At 38.6% G+C, this 16,974-nt stretch overlaps 1 protein-coding gene across 1 annotated transcript in view; it reads left to right on the top strand.

The window, feature by feature from the left end:
• Window positions 1-16,974, top strand: part of LOC123520114 (nesprin-1-like) — a 346,042-nt gene that overhangs the window by 314,744 nt on the left and 14,324 nt on the right. Inside the window, 5 exon segments of the mRNA XM_045282036.1 lie at window positions 7,860-10,889; window positions 11,046-11,221; window positions 13,942-14,113; window positions 14,222-14,791; window positions 14,932-15,011. Of these exon segments, the coding sequence (XP_045137971.1) occupies window positions 7,860-10,889; window positions 11,046-11,221; window positions 13,942-14,113; window positions 14,222-14,791; window positions 14,932-15,011 (4,028 nt within the window).

Raw genomic sequence — 16,974 nt, 5'->3', positions numbered from 1 at the left:
TTTTCCATCACTTTTTATCCTTATGCTTATCACTTCTGCGTTGTTCTTCCCATACCAAACCTTATCCACATTTATCTTTCTTCGTCATAATCATAACTCCTCCTCCACCTTTACTCTCTATCCTTTCTCCATATATTATATTTATTATCCAAATTTATCTTTGTTTTTCATGTAATTTTGTCTCAGTCAAACACACTATATCAGGCTTCTCCACCATCATATAGTCTTGCAATTCCAATCTACTTGACAGTATCCCATCTATATTAGTATACATTACGGTCCACCCACTGCTCCTCTAGGGGTTCCTCTGCATTCCTTCTTTCCACATACCACTTTCTGACTCTCTCTCCTATAACTCCAAAAACTTTTCTTTTCCTCCTCAGACCGCTCATCATTTTTCCTTCTCGCCTCTTCCAACAATTCCTTATATCTTCTCTCTTCCTCATTTCTATTTTTTCTTATGTACACCTCTTTACAACCTTCTACCTCTCTTAATTTTGATGTTCTATATAAAATGTCCTCCAGATTGTTGTGACTTCAGTACTACTTTAATCGGTCTCCTTACTCCCTCCTTATACGGACCCAGTCTATGGATCTCTTCCACTTCTTGTAGGTCTTTTTTTTCATCATTTAGATTTTTGAACAGATCTCTTACCGTTTTTAATTCTTCCTTAATTCTCTTAGGCTTATATGTTATATTTTGTTCTTTCATCCCAAATATTAACACACTTCTTCTTTTCTGCTATTTCTCTTATCAATGTTTCCTTATTCTTCATTACATTAACCAGTTCCTTGACCTTTCTTTTTGTCTTCCTTCAACTGATCTTTAATTATTTCTTGTAATCCAACCATCTCAGCTTCCCTCGACTCAGTCCATTGTGTTTTCTTCAGTTCCCATTCCTTTCAAACCTTTCATTTGCTCACTGATCATTTCCTTAAAGTCATCTTTCTCCTTTACTACTCTCCATTTTCTCCTCCAACCGTCTCTTGTATTTTTCAACCTCCTCTCTCAAGTGTGCATTCTCATCCACTAATTGTTTTTCATTTTCCTCCAGTCTCTTAACTCTCTCCTTCAAAGCCTTGCGGAATTCTCTATCCTGCTCATCCTCACTCCTTTGAACTTTCAACTCCTTCACCAACTCCTCAAATTTCTTCTCTAACATTACCAATCTACCTTGCATTGTTGCCCCTGTTGCTGATGGACTCATATTTTGAATGGCTACTTTTGGTTTTGCTCCCTGGGCCTCATCAGCATATTTTGAATTTGGTAACTTATTTCTTAGGGGTCTATCCATTTCACTCTTCCTGGAAGCGTGTGGGTGTGTGGTGGTGCACTGGGGCCAGGCCTGGTAGCTTGTGGGTGTGGGGTGGGGTGCGTTGGCGGCTGTTTATGGGCTGGCCTTTGTTTGTTCCTGCGCTGTTGTTTAGAGTGCGTAGGTTCTGCACCTCCTATCACTTATATACAACCCACCAGGCTACGTTCACTCTGTACACTCGTTCACTCGCTCTGGTTGGCCTTTTGGACTAGTGACGGTTTTCCCTCCAAGCACATTATTTAGCGTGTGGAGTGTTTGGTAGACGACACTCTGAGCAAGATGGCACGTCCGCTCTCCACGGAGCGCGGAGGAGTGTGTGTGTGTGTGTGTGTGTGTGTGTGTGTGTGTGTGTGTGTGTGTGTAATTTACCTAGTTGTATTTACCTAGTTTTATTGTACAGGGTTTGAGTGGGGCTCATAGTGTCCTGTTTCTATGTCTCCATTTATCCAATATTTCTTTAAAGTTATGCACCTTATGTGCTGTAACAACTTCATCACTCAATGCATTCCACTTTTCCACTGTTCTATGTGGAAAACTGTATTTTCCAATATCCTTCACAAACTGCCTCATCCTAATCTTTACATGTCCTCTTGTCCTTCTAGCTTCTTCTGTTACCAGCACCATTTCTTCCTAGTCTATCTTTTCAATGCCATTTATTACTTTATACATTGTTAGTAGGTCTCCTTGTTCTCTTCTGTCTTGTAAGGTTTGCAGTCCTGTATCCTTCTGTTTTTCTTCATATGTTAGGTCCTTTAATTCTGGCGCCATCTTTGTAGCTACCTTTTGAATCTGTTCTAATCTTCTAATATCTTTTTAGAGCTCGGTGACCACACCACTGCTGCATATTCCAGCTTTGGATGTATCGTGCTTGTAATAATTTTTTTCATCATATCTTTGTCAATGAATTGAAATGCCACTCTTATATTAATCAACATTTTATAAGCTAATCCAAATATGTTACTTATGTGTTTTTTGGGGTTCAGATTTTCTGTATAATCACTCCCAGATCTTTTTCCTCTTTAGTCTTCATTATTTGTTCCATATCAATTTTCTTGTGCTCTTTCCTAGTTCCATTATGTGACATTTCTTGACATTGAACTCCAATTTTCACTTTTTACTCCATTCGTAGATTTTGTTTTATATCTTCCTGTCCTTTCGGGATTTGGTTACTCTTAGCAGCTGTGCATCATCACCAAACAAATTAATATAACTGTTTACCCCATTGTGAATGTCATTAACATATATCTGGAACATAATGGGGGTTAACACTGACCCTTGTGGCACTCCACTTGTTACTTTACCCCAAGATGAGTATGTATCTCTGATCACAGTTCTCATCTCCCTGTTCTTCAAATAATCCCTTATCCAGTCTAACAAAGTTCCTCGCTGTCCTCCTATGCTCTCTAGTTCCCAAAGTAGTCTGCTGTGAGGGACTTTATCAAAAGCATTTTTTTATGTCCAGGTATACTGTGTCCACCTTCCATCTCTGCTTTCCAGTCCTTCTATTACTCTTGAGAAGAAACTTAATAAGTTGGACACACGTGACGGTCCTGTCCTGAACTCAAATTGTCTGTTCGATTTAACTTGTTCTTCTTCCATTTTTCTTTAATAACTATTTAACTTCCCCACAACACTTGTAAGTGACACCAGTCTGTAATTTAGTGGGTCAGTTACCTTTCCTTCTTTAAATATTGGTATTACATTGGCTTTCTTCCATTCCAGTGGTACTCTCCACTTCATATAGTGAACTTGTAATCATTTCCCAAATTAGATCTAACAGCTGCTCTTTACATTCTTTTAGCGCTCAGTCTGATACACCATCCAGCCCCATTGCTTTTCTGACATCCAAATTGTCTAACCTTCTAATATCCTCTTTGTGCACTATGATTTCCTGCAATCCTTGGCAATGGCAGTGTCTTATTTTGTTCTGCAAAATCCTCTTCAATGAACACAGTTTTGAAGTTCTCATTCATTATTTCACTCATTTCCTTTGTTGTTTGGTATATGTTCCCTCCTTTAATTATTTTTCTATTGTTTCCATTTTCTTCATCTTACCATTTATAATTTTGTAGAATAGCTTGAGTTCATCTTCCCTTTCGCACCACATCTTTCTCAAAGTTTCTTTCTTCCTCCCTCCTTACTCTAATATATTAATTTCTCTCATCTTTATAATGCTGTCTGTTATTGTTATTTCTCTGCTTTTTGAGTTTCTTCCAAGCTTTATCTTTTGCCTTTTTTAGCTTCTGTACATCTGGCATTGTACCAAGTGTGTATACTTTTCTTAACTCTATAGATAGGTACATATTTCTTCACTCCATTGTTACATTTCTGTAAGGATATTTCATATTTCCCTTGTATTGTTCTTCTGTTCATAATGTTCTTCCATTCAATATCAACAAAAAAATTTTCTTATTTTTTCAGAATTGCTCTTGCATAATTTAATCACTTTTTTTTTTGTAGTCATCTCTATCTTATCCTATCCTCTTCCTGCATTTTCAACTCTAATGTTACATGATCACTTCTTTCCATTGGACTAAAATATTGTATGCTGGGAGGGGGAGGGCTCTGGCTTCTTTGTCAATACTAGGTCAAGCAACGATGGTTCTTCTTCCCCCCTTTACCTTGTTGACTCTTCCATCCACAGATCCAATGTATTTACCATAGTCAACTATAACACCTGCTTACTCCATTGTCCAGCATTGCCCATTACTTTCATCTCTCTCCAGTTTATTCTTTTACAGTTAAAATCTCCTACTAATAGTATTCTTCCATCAGGAAGGAGGAAGGCAGTCATAGTATAATTCTATCAGACAGACGTCTGCATGTAGGTTTGAATCCCACCACATACCACTTTGAAGCTATGCCATTTGTCAAGTGATTTAAAGTTACCTACATTTCACCATGATACCCAGGTTCTAGGTGGTTACACCAAAGATGTGCTTGGGTGATGATATGGACCCTAATATGGGTACCACTATAAATAAAACTGCCTGCACAACTAATGTGCGGAAGCTGAGCAGCACTTCTCACACATACTTTTCAAGTATGCCTGCATCTATATTTAACATTAAATATTATTCTTGTATTATCTAAGCACTTAATCACCTCTCTTTGCATATCCTTATGTTCCTCAGTTCCCCCTGTATTTGTCTTAAGTGGCACATGATTTTCCTTTTTTATTTTTTTATTTTTTATTTATTTTATTTTTTTCAGTTCCTCTGTTTTGATTGTTACTCCCATTACTTCCACTATATCATCACCATATTGCACGTATATTATCACAAACCATTATTAGCACTCCTCCTCCCCCTTTACCCTTGTCTTTTCTCCAGCTATTATATCCCTCTTCTTTAAAGCTAACATGGATCTCCTCTTTTAGTTTTGTTTCTACGATGCACATTACAGCTGGTCTTTTTTCTTTTAAATAATCTCTAACCTCCAACATGCGGGATAACAACCCATCAATATTAGTATAAGTCACTCTTTATTTCTTGCCTCCTCCACAAGCCATGTAGTACTGTACAGTAAAATTGATTTATTGTAATTCATACCAAAGAAAAATACAGTACCGTAATTTAGTACCGTACCAGTAAATCACTCTCATACTGTACTAGTACACTAAAGTATCGTACCATAATTTCGTACCTTATTTCGTACCATGCATACAGGCTGCCACTCTACCCTTAATCCCCTGGGAAGGCTGAGACCTCACTGACCTGACATTAATGACCTTGTCACTCCACTTCAGTTCCTGTGGGAGTGCCGGCACATGACCTCACCCACTTCATTAGCCCACTGAATGACCTGATCATAAACAACATCCAGGTGTTTCTCGATATATTGGTATGAAAAGAGGTATGTTTGTACTTCTGTCCTCCACTGTTAGAAAATATCTCCATAATATCTTCTTTTTGCCATCCTCAGATCTCATCATAACATAACTCACTGCACTCACTGTACTCTATATGCCTTGCTCCTCCATGACCTTCTCTGTCTTCTGTAGATACCATTTCTTTAGTCTCATATCTAGAACCCTCCTATAGAAATTCTTTTTCTCAATTTCCATCCTTTTTTTCATTTTTTTCCATAGGTTCATTTCTTAGCTAATCCTTCTCCCTCTCTTTGTATTTACCTAGTTGTATTTACCTAGTTGTAGTTTTACAGGGCCTGGGCTTTATGCTCATGTGGCCCCGTCTCCATATCTACACTTATCCAATCTTACTTTAAAAGTATGCACACTCGTTGCAGACACTACTTCTTCATTTAAACTGTTCCACGTCTCAATACATCTCTGCGGGAAACTATAATTTTTAATATCTCTCAGACATCTTCCTTTTCTCAGCTTTTTACGATGCGATCTTGTGCTTGGATGTCATATTCTTCTCTCAAGATCAGTTTCTCATTATCCACTTGGTCCATTCCGTTGATCAATTTATAAACTTGTATCAGGTCTCCTCTCTTCTCTTGTTTGTGTGTGTGTGTGTGTGTGTGTGTGTGTGTGTGTGTGTGTGTGTGTGTGTGTGTGTGTGTATTTACCTAGTTGTATTTACCTAGTTGTAGTTTTACAGGGCCTGGGCTTTATGCTCGTGTGGCCCCGTCTCCATATCTACACTTATCCAATCTTACTTTAAAAGTGTGCAGACACTACTTGTTCATCTAAACTGTTCCACGTCTCAATACATCTCTGGAAACTATATTTTTAATATCTCTCAGACATCTTCCTTTCTCAGCTTTTTACTATGCGATCTTGTGCTTCGGATGTCATATTCTTCTCTCAGGATCAGTTTCTCATTATCCACTTGGTCCATTCCGTTGATCAATTTATAGACTTGTATCAGGTCTCCTCTCTCCTTCTTTGTTCCAAGGTTGGTAGATCCATAGCCTTTAGTCTCTCCTCATATGTCATCCCTTCAAGTTCTGGGACCATTCTTGTAGCCATTTTTGTAGCCTCTCCAATTTCCTTATGTGTTTCTTTTTATGAGGGGTCCACACTACTCCTGCATATTCCAATCTGGGTCTTATTATAGTATTTATCAATTTCTTCATCATTTCTTTGTCCATGTAGTGAAATGCTACTCCAATATTCCTCAGCAAATTATATGTTTCTCTAAAATTCTATCAATATGGCTTACTGGTTGATTGTTTTCTTCCATCGTCACTCCTAAGTCCTTTTCCTTTTGACTTTCTCCAGTTCTACTCCATCTCCCATCTTATAGATTCCCACAGGTCGTCTTTCACTCTTTCCCATTTCCATGACATGGCTTTTGTTCACATTGAATTCCATTTCCCACTTCTTACTCCATTCCCAGATCTTATTTAGGTCTTCTTGCAGTATTTCACAATCCTCCTTTTGCTTTATAACTCTGCACAGTTTCGTATCATCCAAAACAAATTTATGTAGCTGTTCACTCCTTCTGGCATGTCGTTAATATAAATGAGGAAAAGTACTGGTGCCAATACTGACCCCTGTGGCACTCCGCTTTCTACTGCTCTCCACTTGGACTTCATATCTTTAACTACTGTCCTTATTTCTCTCCCCCTCAAATAATTTTCTATCCATCTCAATGTGCTTCCTTTTAAGCCACCCTTCTCCTCTAACTTCCACAGTAATCTTGCGTGTGGCACTTTGTCAAACGCCTTTTTTAAATCCAAATAGATGCAGTCAACCCATCCTCTCTCTCTTGTACTCTATCAACTATTCTAGAATAGAAACTCAATAAATTAGTTACACAAGACCGTCCTTTTCTAAAACCAAATTGGCTATTTGATATTAATTTGTTGTCTTCAAGGAACTCGATCCATTGTTTCTTTATTATTCTTTCACACATCTTGCATATTACACTAGTTAGTGATACCGGTCTGTAATTTAAAGGTTCTTCTTTCCTTCCGCTCTTATATATGGGAACCACCTCAGCTCTTTTCCATTCTACTGGCACTGTTCCATTTTCTATTGAGCATTTTATGATGTTGTATATAGGACTTGCTAGTTCTTCCCTACATTCTTTCAGTATTCTGCCTGAGACTTCATCCGGTCCCATTGCCTTCTCTTCATCCAGTTCCTTCATTAACTCTTTTATTTCAAGCTTGGTTACTTTAATCTCTTTCATATAGATTGTCTCTCTATTACCCTGTGCCCTCTCAAATTTGGATTCTTTAGTAAAGACCTCCTGGAATTTTTTATTTAATAGTTCTGCCATACATTTTGGGTCTTCCACCATCCCGTTCTCTCCTTTTAACCTTTCTATTGTTTCTTTTTGCCTAATTTTTCCATTTATGAATCTATAGAACAATTGTGGTTGCTCCTTACATTTTTCGACAATGTGTGTGTGTGTGTGTCTTTGTGTATGTGTATATCATGTTAACCATTATTATTACATGATAATGTTCTTACAAAAATTTCTAAACTGTGACATTTCATGTAAATGAATTTATAGAAATCTGTTGCATTTTTTTTTTTTTTTTTTTTTTTTTTTTTTTTTCAATCTTACTTTAGCAGATGACATCTATTATGGTACAACTGCATCACAATACTTGTTGTTTCAGGTGCTGGTGGGTGAGGCGGCATGGTCAGGGGAGCGGGTGTCAGAACTAAGGCAGCTGGCACACCAAATTCGGCTGCATCTAGCAGAGGACTCTGCCCAGGACACTCCATTAGTTGCTGAGGTTGAGCGACTTGGATTCCGAATAACTAATCTGACGGAGGCGATCACTCAGCTCAGTAGTAGCTTGACACAGCAGGTGAATGCTGAACAACATCAGAAGAAAGAGAGTGCCCTGCAGGAGCTTGAAGCTGGCATAAATGGGGCTCATACATTGCTGGCATTACCAGAGCCTGAAGTAAATGAAGCAGCAGAGCGGGCCACTCAACTCAAGGACCAACTCGTTGCACTTGGAGGCACTGGGGGTCCTGTCATTGATAGTGGACCATCACAACTAGTGGAAGCCTGGCAAATAGCTGTTCGTGACACACACTCGAGGTATCAGCAGGTAGTTGCAGGTCTGGGAGGTGATGAGGAACAGCTTGCAGCAGCACTGACTACTTGGAAACAATACGTGGAAAGTGTGGAAGCCAGCATGAATGCCCCAGCGCCAGCTTCACGTGAAGGGCTTCATGAAGCCTCTCGCTTGTGTCAGGTGCACTGTTCTATTCTCAACACACAAACAAATGTTCTTCTTACTCTTCAAGAACAAGCCCAGCAGGAAAATGCTCCCCCACGCATCAGGAACTTACAGGGTCGCCTCAGAGAGTTGATCTTACGTCACAAGACTGTTTTGACAACAGTTAGTGAACGAGAACAGCTACTTCTTCAAACCATCACTACATGGGAGACCTACAGAGTCAAGATTGCTCAATTGCAAACATGGATATTGGCCTTAGAACAAGAGAAGCAAGGACTTCAGCTCAGGCAAGTTGCAAGAAGACGTCTTGACAAAGTTATTAGTAGATTACAGTCCTTGCAAGAACAACTGGGCAGAGGAGAGGAAAAGGTAGATGAAATAGATACGCTGTGTCAGATACTGGTAGCATCATGTGACTCAAGTATACATCCTATCCTAAAGGCTGAGTTAGCATCTCTGCAGCAACGTGTGACTAACATGCGTGCAGGTGTGGAGACATGGCTTGGTTATCTCAATAAAAGTTCTTCCTTATGGCAACGGTATGAAGATGTGTATACCAAGCTTCATACTGTTTTGGCAGAGTTCCAGGCTGGGTTGTCTGCTGATATGCCCTCAGATTTCTGCAGTGTTCAGGAAACCATCAAAAAGTATAATGAAACTACTGCTGCTCTAGAAGCCTTGAGTGGTGATCTTTCTTTGCTGAGGACAACCCGTGAGGAAATGGTTGACTCACTTACACCTGCTGACCTACGCCTGGTGACACAAAGAATGTGGAGAGTCACACAACTACAGGCTGAATTGCTGCATCAGTACAGACTTAAAATCAGCACTTTGGAGGATAGATTAGAACTGTGGGAACTTTATGATACTAGATATCAACAGTTCCTTACTTGGGCCAAAGATATGGAAGATAAGATAGATGGTGGCTCAGAACAATACATTGACACACTTATCAGGAAGCTGGAACATGATTACCAGGAAGACATCAATGCTAAGAGCATAGAAATGCACTGGCTTTTGTCTGAAGGTAAAGAACTTATATCATGCAGTAAGGAGGATCAAGCTACTGGATTGAAAGAAAAAATAAAAATTATTGAGACTACCTGGAAACACATCCATGATAAATGCAACAGTAGGAAGCAGAAATTACAAGACATTGTGACAACTATAAACAAAGCAGAAGTCACTCTGGCTGAACTAAAGGAATGGCTTTTCTTGATTGAAAAAAAGCTTTCCTGTCCTGTCATTTTCCAAAACAGTTCTAAGAAAGAAATAGATCACCTCTTGGAAGCAGAAGAAGAGATTCGTAAGGAGATAGAGAAGCAGAGTGGAACTATTTCTTCTGTTTTGAATCTTTGTGACATGGTTATTCATGACTGCAATGAGTTTGATGCTAATGGAGACACAGACTCACTGCAAGAGGCTCATCACAACTTGGACAGACGCTGGGGAGAAATCTGCACTCGATCTGCAGAAAGGAAGGCATTTATAAAGAAAACTTGGAAGATGTGGCAGGAATTGGTGACAGTTAATAATTCATTTTCTTCATGGATAACAAATATAGAGTTGAGGCTGAGGGATTTAGATGTTGCATCTTATCAGGTACCTTACAGCAGCCTTGAAGAAATCATTGCAACTGTTCACCAGTTACAGCCACTGATTCATAACCAAACACCTCAGTATGAAAATCTTAACCAGCACTACCGGGTACTTGCCCGACCATATGGTAGGGAAAACAGATTAGACCAAGAAAATGAAATTCGAACAATGGTCAAGACTTCCAATGCTAGATTCCACACCCTAAGTTACCAAATTACTGTAATACTTAGGCGTATAAGCTTCAGTAGAAACTTGTTTGAAAAGTATGAAGCTTCAAGAGAAATGCTGATGATCTGGTTGAATGACTTTGACCTCAAAATAACTAAATATGAACAATACCAACATAGAAACCTTGAACATAAGAAGAAGGCACTGTTAGAACTTGTAGCAGAATATGAGAGGCATGAAAATGAACTGAAAGAATTTGAAGATTTGATTACTTACCTTTACCAGAGAAGCTGCTACTCAGATTGCAACATTATAGAAGAAAGTCTCACAGAGTATTGGGTATGTAAAAAACTCGTTCGTACACGTCTTCTGGCCTTTCAAAGAGATGTTGAGGATGAAATAACACAGGCCACAACTGTGATGGCAGGCCTTTCTGAAGAGAGATTATTACAAGACCAGGAAGATGATTATAGGGTTCCTTTAGTATCAGATGCTGAACTGCAAAACCTTGAACCAACCCTGAGCCCAGTAGACATGTCTCTAATTGGTGCTGTGGGTGGGCGTTCTATGGTTGTGGAGATGCGTGTGGCATTAGATGAGTGTAAAAAGATCATACTGCAGTTGGAAGAAGCCTTGAAGTGTCCAACACCTCAGGGTGCAGAAGTTGACAAGATGTATTACTCTTTTGTAAGTATTTCACCTGATTTCATAATAGGAATGTCATTACTGAAATTTTGTATGATAATATTTCATATAAGTTTATGATTATTTGACAGAATGCATTTTAGAGGAACCACAATGGACAAGAAATTAAAAATTCATGTGTGTATCTTTTGTCACCAGTCGAAGCAGCTGGCAGGATGTCGGTCATCCGTGGATTTGTTAAGTTCCCTAAAGCAACACACAGGGGATGACACTGAGGCACGAGAACTCCATCCAGAAATTGATGCTGTCATTGAAGAATTTTCTCATTTAGAAGCCAAGGCACAGGCCAAGCAACAAAGACTCAAGGAGAACAGGTATAAAAGGATGCCTGTAGGGTATTGTAATGTATTTTAAAGTAGCAAATAAGAGTAATACCTAACTTGCCAAAACTTTAATTTTAACTTTTTTTGTGACATATAGGTAGCATTAAATCACTCAACAAATGGCAAAGTATCAAGGCAATACGAGGTGGGATTCAAACCAATGCATGGTTCATGATTATGTCCATATATATTTGTAAGATATGATTTTCTTCCACCAAATAATTTTATAATGAAAAATGTCTTTGTAGCTTTTAAGTTATAAATAAAGTATAGTTTTGTTCTTTATGAATAAAGTATCTATCATGTAGTTAGAGTGAAGGAAGAATGAAATATGACTGAATTAAGCTTATAGTTGTTGTTTTCTTGTTTTTTCATAATTGCTTTTCTTAGAAATAACTTTTTCATATTGATTTGTTTCCACTAGTACAGGCAACACGCGATTAACCCTTTCAGGGCGCAAATAGGTTTTTGGGTCATGTCTGTGAGACGCAAATTCGGCCGAAAAATAGAGGTTTGCAAAATTGAAAAGAATTAATATTTTCATGCATAATAAAGTGTTATGCATCTACTGTAAAAAATTTAGGTCTTTACTTACTTTGGAAAGTGGTGCAATAATGATAGGAAGTTGGCTTTCTGGTGGTATGTTGTGTGCTGTTGAGTATTGCTATCATAGTGGGTGGTTATTTTCCGCTGCAACTTGTGCAGGTGTTTTCACAAAATTACATAGAATTTTCTGCATCATTTGAACTGCAGTTGCTCAGAACTGCTCCAGAATGTGCTAGGGTAATTGTTTTTCACACCTGTGCATACATTATGCCCACACAAATAATATAGAATACTTTTTCAGAGTGTTTTCTTGTTGTACATACTATCATGAGCGAGGATACGCATACCCATATATGGTAATATACAAAATACGCAATATACTACCAATAAACTAATAATATCTGACATATCTGCTGTCTAACAACAAGATTTGATCATTACTCTTGTTATATCTGTAAATAAATGCACAAATAGCCACTAGCAATGTCGTAAAATAATAATAATTGTGAAAAAAGGGGCATCTGATGCTCTACTGCCATTGTGACTATATTTTTCTTACCACGCAACTGATGGCGCATCCCATGAGTCGAGGGAGGATGGGAGAATGTCATCTGGCAACTAGCAGCAGCCAGGAGGCGCGTGGTTTAATTCTGTGACTCGTCAAATATGGGACCACGATCGTGGACAGGAGGCATTTCCCTCAAAGCCATGATCATGGTCTGGAGCACTGAAAGGGTTAATGAACAGGTTACATTCCTAAAAAAAGCGTTCATTGTGCGAATTTTCGTTAAGCGAACCAATTATAACAAGTTTGACCCCTGACTTGAACTTTCATTGAGAGTAAACAAAGTGAGAGTGCATCATGGTACAGTAAAAGGTTTAGTGAAAGTAAAAATTATGAAGTTAAACATTTAAGCAGTTTAATTTAAGACTAAGTCATTATAATGTATGTATGTAAGTAACTTTATAATGTTGATGATCTTAAATTTATGAAGGGAGGGAGAGTGGAGCAGGAAAGACACTAGCTGGCAACCTGTGGAATGTAAACAAAGGGCGCATCATTGTACCGCATACAAAACTTATGTTCAACATTTCCTGAAGGCTTTCCATTTTATCCATTGCAGAGTCACAAGTTCAGGTGATTCTTAATAGAGTCTGCTGACTTGAAAATAGTAGAGACAGTAGATGGAGTCAAGATGGTGGCGAGCAATGCTATTAGTTTTCTCGCTTCTCTTGTGTCTGTGAATAATATCCAGCTTCACTTCGAGAGTAAGAGACTTCCTGGTCTTCTTAGCAATGCTAGGCGACATTGCAGGGCTGGTTGCAGGGCGTTTTGCTGGCATGTTGACTGTGAGATGACGAGCTGGTGCTGGACCCTGTTTTTGTTTTGAACTAAGAGCGGGGAAGGGTAGAGGAGTGAGTGGTGCGCATTTTTTCCACGAGAGGTGCTGGTGTATTTAAAACCCTGGCGGCTTGTGTGATACGGCGGGGCTTTCAAACTTGGAAAAAATTACCTGGATAAAATTTTGTTAAAGCGAGTTTGGTATTCGTTATATGAGCAGCTGGTAGTAAAAGGAAACGTTCTTTGTAGCGAAATTTCGTTGTGTGAACGTTCATTAAGCGGAGGTTGCCTGTATTTCTCAGTAAAAGTATGCTTGAAACTTAAGCTGAGGAGCACAACCTTAACCATCATTGGGGAGATAGACAATAGTAGATTGAAAAATAGTGCCTATACTACATTTAAATGTATATGTGCTAGTTAACAGAAGCCTGTCCCTAATTTTGTTATTTATGATAAAGCTTGCATAAAGTAATGAACACAGAATGTAATATAGTAGTTAATTGGTTAAGCAAAAGATGTAAAATTTATAAACCATATAACAGAAAATTAATATTTCACACCTGGCAACCCACTGGCATTTTTACATACTCAGTTTTATTCAAATACACTCTATTGCCTTAGAACATCAAGATGCTGCAAGGACTCAGAATTGTTTTTGAGTGACTCTTTTACATGACTTAAAGAAAACTTTTTAGTTATGAGAGGGGAGTGATGAATAGTTTAGTACATACTGAGTGAGTGGTACAGATATTTTGTGATCTGGATGGTAATGGTAGTCTTGCTTTAAATGTAGCTCACAGTGCATGTGCATGTTTGCTTACAGCGAGACGTCTTCCTTGACGTGCCCGCTGTGTTGCAGACGCAATTGGCAACAGTTTGAAAATGACATGTGGCGCTTGGAACAGTGGCTAACCCATGCAGAAGCCACACAATCAACACAACACAACCCACCCTTGCCCATGGAGCAGCTGGAGGAAGTTGCTCAGGATCACAGGGTATGTTAGCCTGAAATGTTTTAGCCAAAAGTTTGATGTGTGATACAAAATGTTACATTGATTTCATCTTTCTTCTCTTCTCAGACATTACTTTTGATTTTTCAACAGGAGTTCCTCATGGACCTTGATGGCCATAAATCAGTGATAATGTCTCTAAACATCATTGGTAAGCATCTGGCGGATCACACACGTGATGAGAGGCGAGCCACTAGAGTGAGGGACCGTCTTGCCGCCACCAACCGCCGCTGGGAAGCAGTATGTGCTGCTGCCTCTGTGTGGCAAGCAAAGCTGCAGACAACCCTGATGGGAAATTCAGAATTCCACAGCACCATAGCTGATTTACTTGCATGGACAGAAACAACTGAGGAGAGTCTTCTTAAAATTGCTGCAGAGAAAGACATGGAGGAAACGGCTCTACGTGACAGAGTGGCTCGTGTTCTTGATGTACGGGCAGAAGTTGAGCGATGTGAGCCCCGTGTAGCATCCCTGCATGAGGCTGCACAGCACCTTCTGCCCACACAGCAGGATGACAAGTCTGCTGCTGTGCGTGAGCAGCTATCTATTCTATCTCAGCGTCTTCAGCTGCTGTTGCAAATGTGCTCCAAGCAACTTGTGCTTCTCTCTCAGATACTTGGACAAGACTTTACTAGTTCTTTGGCATCTCTTGCATCATCAGGGGTAAGTAATACTCAGTGATGTCACCCAGTGTATAACTTGGGCATACAGTATGTTTATTTATATGATTTTGCAAATTTGCATGAAGTAATTAGGAACTGCACCAATGCACGTAGCACCTGAAAGGCACTTTCTTTTTACAGTTGTACGAGTCTGCAGAGTTTTCTCTCTCAAGACCAACCTCACCAAGCTCCCTGTCGGCCAGCTTCCATTCAGATGCTCAGTATGTACAACTTGGCTTTTGGAACTTGCCAAGCATGTAGTGTTGTACTATTTGACACTCACAACAGATGTGTGTGTGTGTGTATGAGTGATTATGTATGCATGCATGTGTGTGTGTTAGTATTCTTATTTCTGTAGTATGTGTGTAATAAGATTTTATTTTCTGTGAGATAGTTTATTGTTATGTTGGAATGACATCACTGTTTTCAGTTTGCTTATAAATGTTTCTATTTTTTATTTTTATTGTTTCTAAAGGTATTTGGCTATTGGCAATATTAGAAATGAAATACAACATACATTGTTCATGGTAATTTTTTCTCATACATATTCAGTGGAGATTTATTACCCAAATGTCTAAATACTCAAACTTTTCAATACTTGAACACAAAAGTTTGATTTAATACTCAAAAAAATACCTGATAGTCGAACGTCCACAGACATGGTTGTATAAACTAAGGCTCCCTGTCCTCTCCCTCTCCTCCATCCATAAGTTGTGATTTGTGCTGCCGCGGTCATCAGGATAACATTCTCCTGCATTCTATCTGTAGTTTTTCATATATAAACTTACATTAATACCAATGGCTTATTAGTGATGAAAATTTTTATCTGGTAATCAAATGGTTGCACATTTGGTTATATACAAAGCTCTGTCATCTCCCTTCTCGCAGCTGCCACTATACCATTCTGATACCATATTACTGGTAATACTGATATACCGGTTGCCAGTGCATATCCCTAGTCCTGCCGCAGCGTTGAGAAAACAACATTCTTGTGCGTTCTGTCAATAGTTTTTCATATAGAAACTTATGATGGCACCAAAGAGGCTTATTAATGATGAAAATAAGGAATCTGGTGAGAGTGCAAGTGTTAGTGAGCCACAGCACTCCATTAGTGGATTCACAGGAATCACACGAGGAGAAAAATTACAAAGACTTTCATGGATGGTGACTGGTCCTCCCGCGACCTCCCTTCTCCCTCCTCTATTAAGTTATCCATCACCAGTCTTCACTTAGGGTTGGTGCACACAGAAAGCAGGTTACTGGCGCACTGGTTTCCAGTGCAGGTCAGCGCCGGAAACCAGCGCAATAAGGTGTTCACAAAGGACGTGGGTAACCAAGTCCAACCCACTCGCTTAGTGACAGGGATAGAGGCAGTATCTGTCATAATGATAATGATGATAATAATAATAATGACAATGATAATGATAATAATAACAATAATGATAATAATAATAATAATAACAACAACAATAATGATGATGATGATATTGATAATAATAATAATAATAATAATAACAATAATGGTGATAATAATAATAATGATAATAATAATAATAATAATAATAATGATAATAATAGTAATATTACAATAGTAGTAATAGTAGTAGTAGTAATGTGGTAATAATATTGAAATAATAATAGTTATAACAATAATAAAAAGTAATTATAAAAATGGTATATTAATAATAACAATAATAATGATAATAATAATAGAAATTATAATAATGATAATTGTTTAGGTACCTTCACACTTCAATTTCTGGCTGATTTCAGGCCACAGTCTATCCACCACATTCCTGATGGTGCTGATTCTACTTATTTCACTCTCTCATAAATTTTGCATATCAGTAGCTCAACATCCATCCTGATCTTCATTCAGTAGTGTCTACCCACACTGACCCGCTCAAACCTGCTTCCTCTGTGTATGCCTACACTTGTTTATATGGTTTAATTCTTGGCGTGGGTCGGCGCCAGTTCCCCATGCGGGCAAACCTTTCTCTGTGCACGTACCCTTACGGTATGTACCAATCAAAATTGTAAAAAATAAATAAGTGAATAGAATTTATATAAACATGAGGTTTGCTAAGATTAGAAAGAATTACCTGAATTGTATGTATCAATAGTCAAACTTTTTAATACTCGAACAGCCATTTGGAACTTATTAAGTTTGAGTATTGAGTCTCC

This window comes from Portunus trituberculatus, chromosome 46 (genome assembly GCF_017591435.1).
Source record: "Portunus trituberculatus isolate SZX2019 chromosome 46, ASM1759143v1, whole genome shotgun sequence".
NCBI classification, from domain to species: Eukaryota; Metazoa; Arthropoda; class Malacostraca; order Decapoda; family Portunidae; genus Portunus; species Portunus trituberculatus.
The sequence above is the reverse complement of the archived record's forward strand: the minus strand, read 5'-3'. Positions and strand labels throughout refer to the sequence as shown.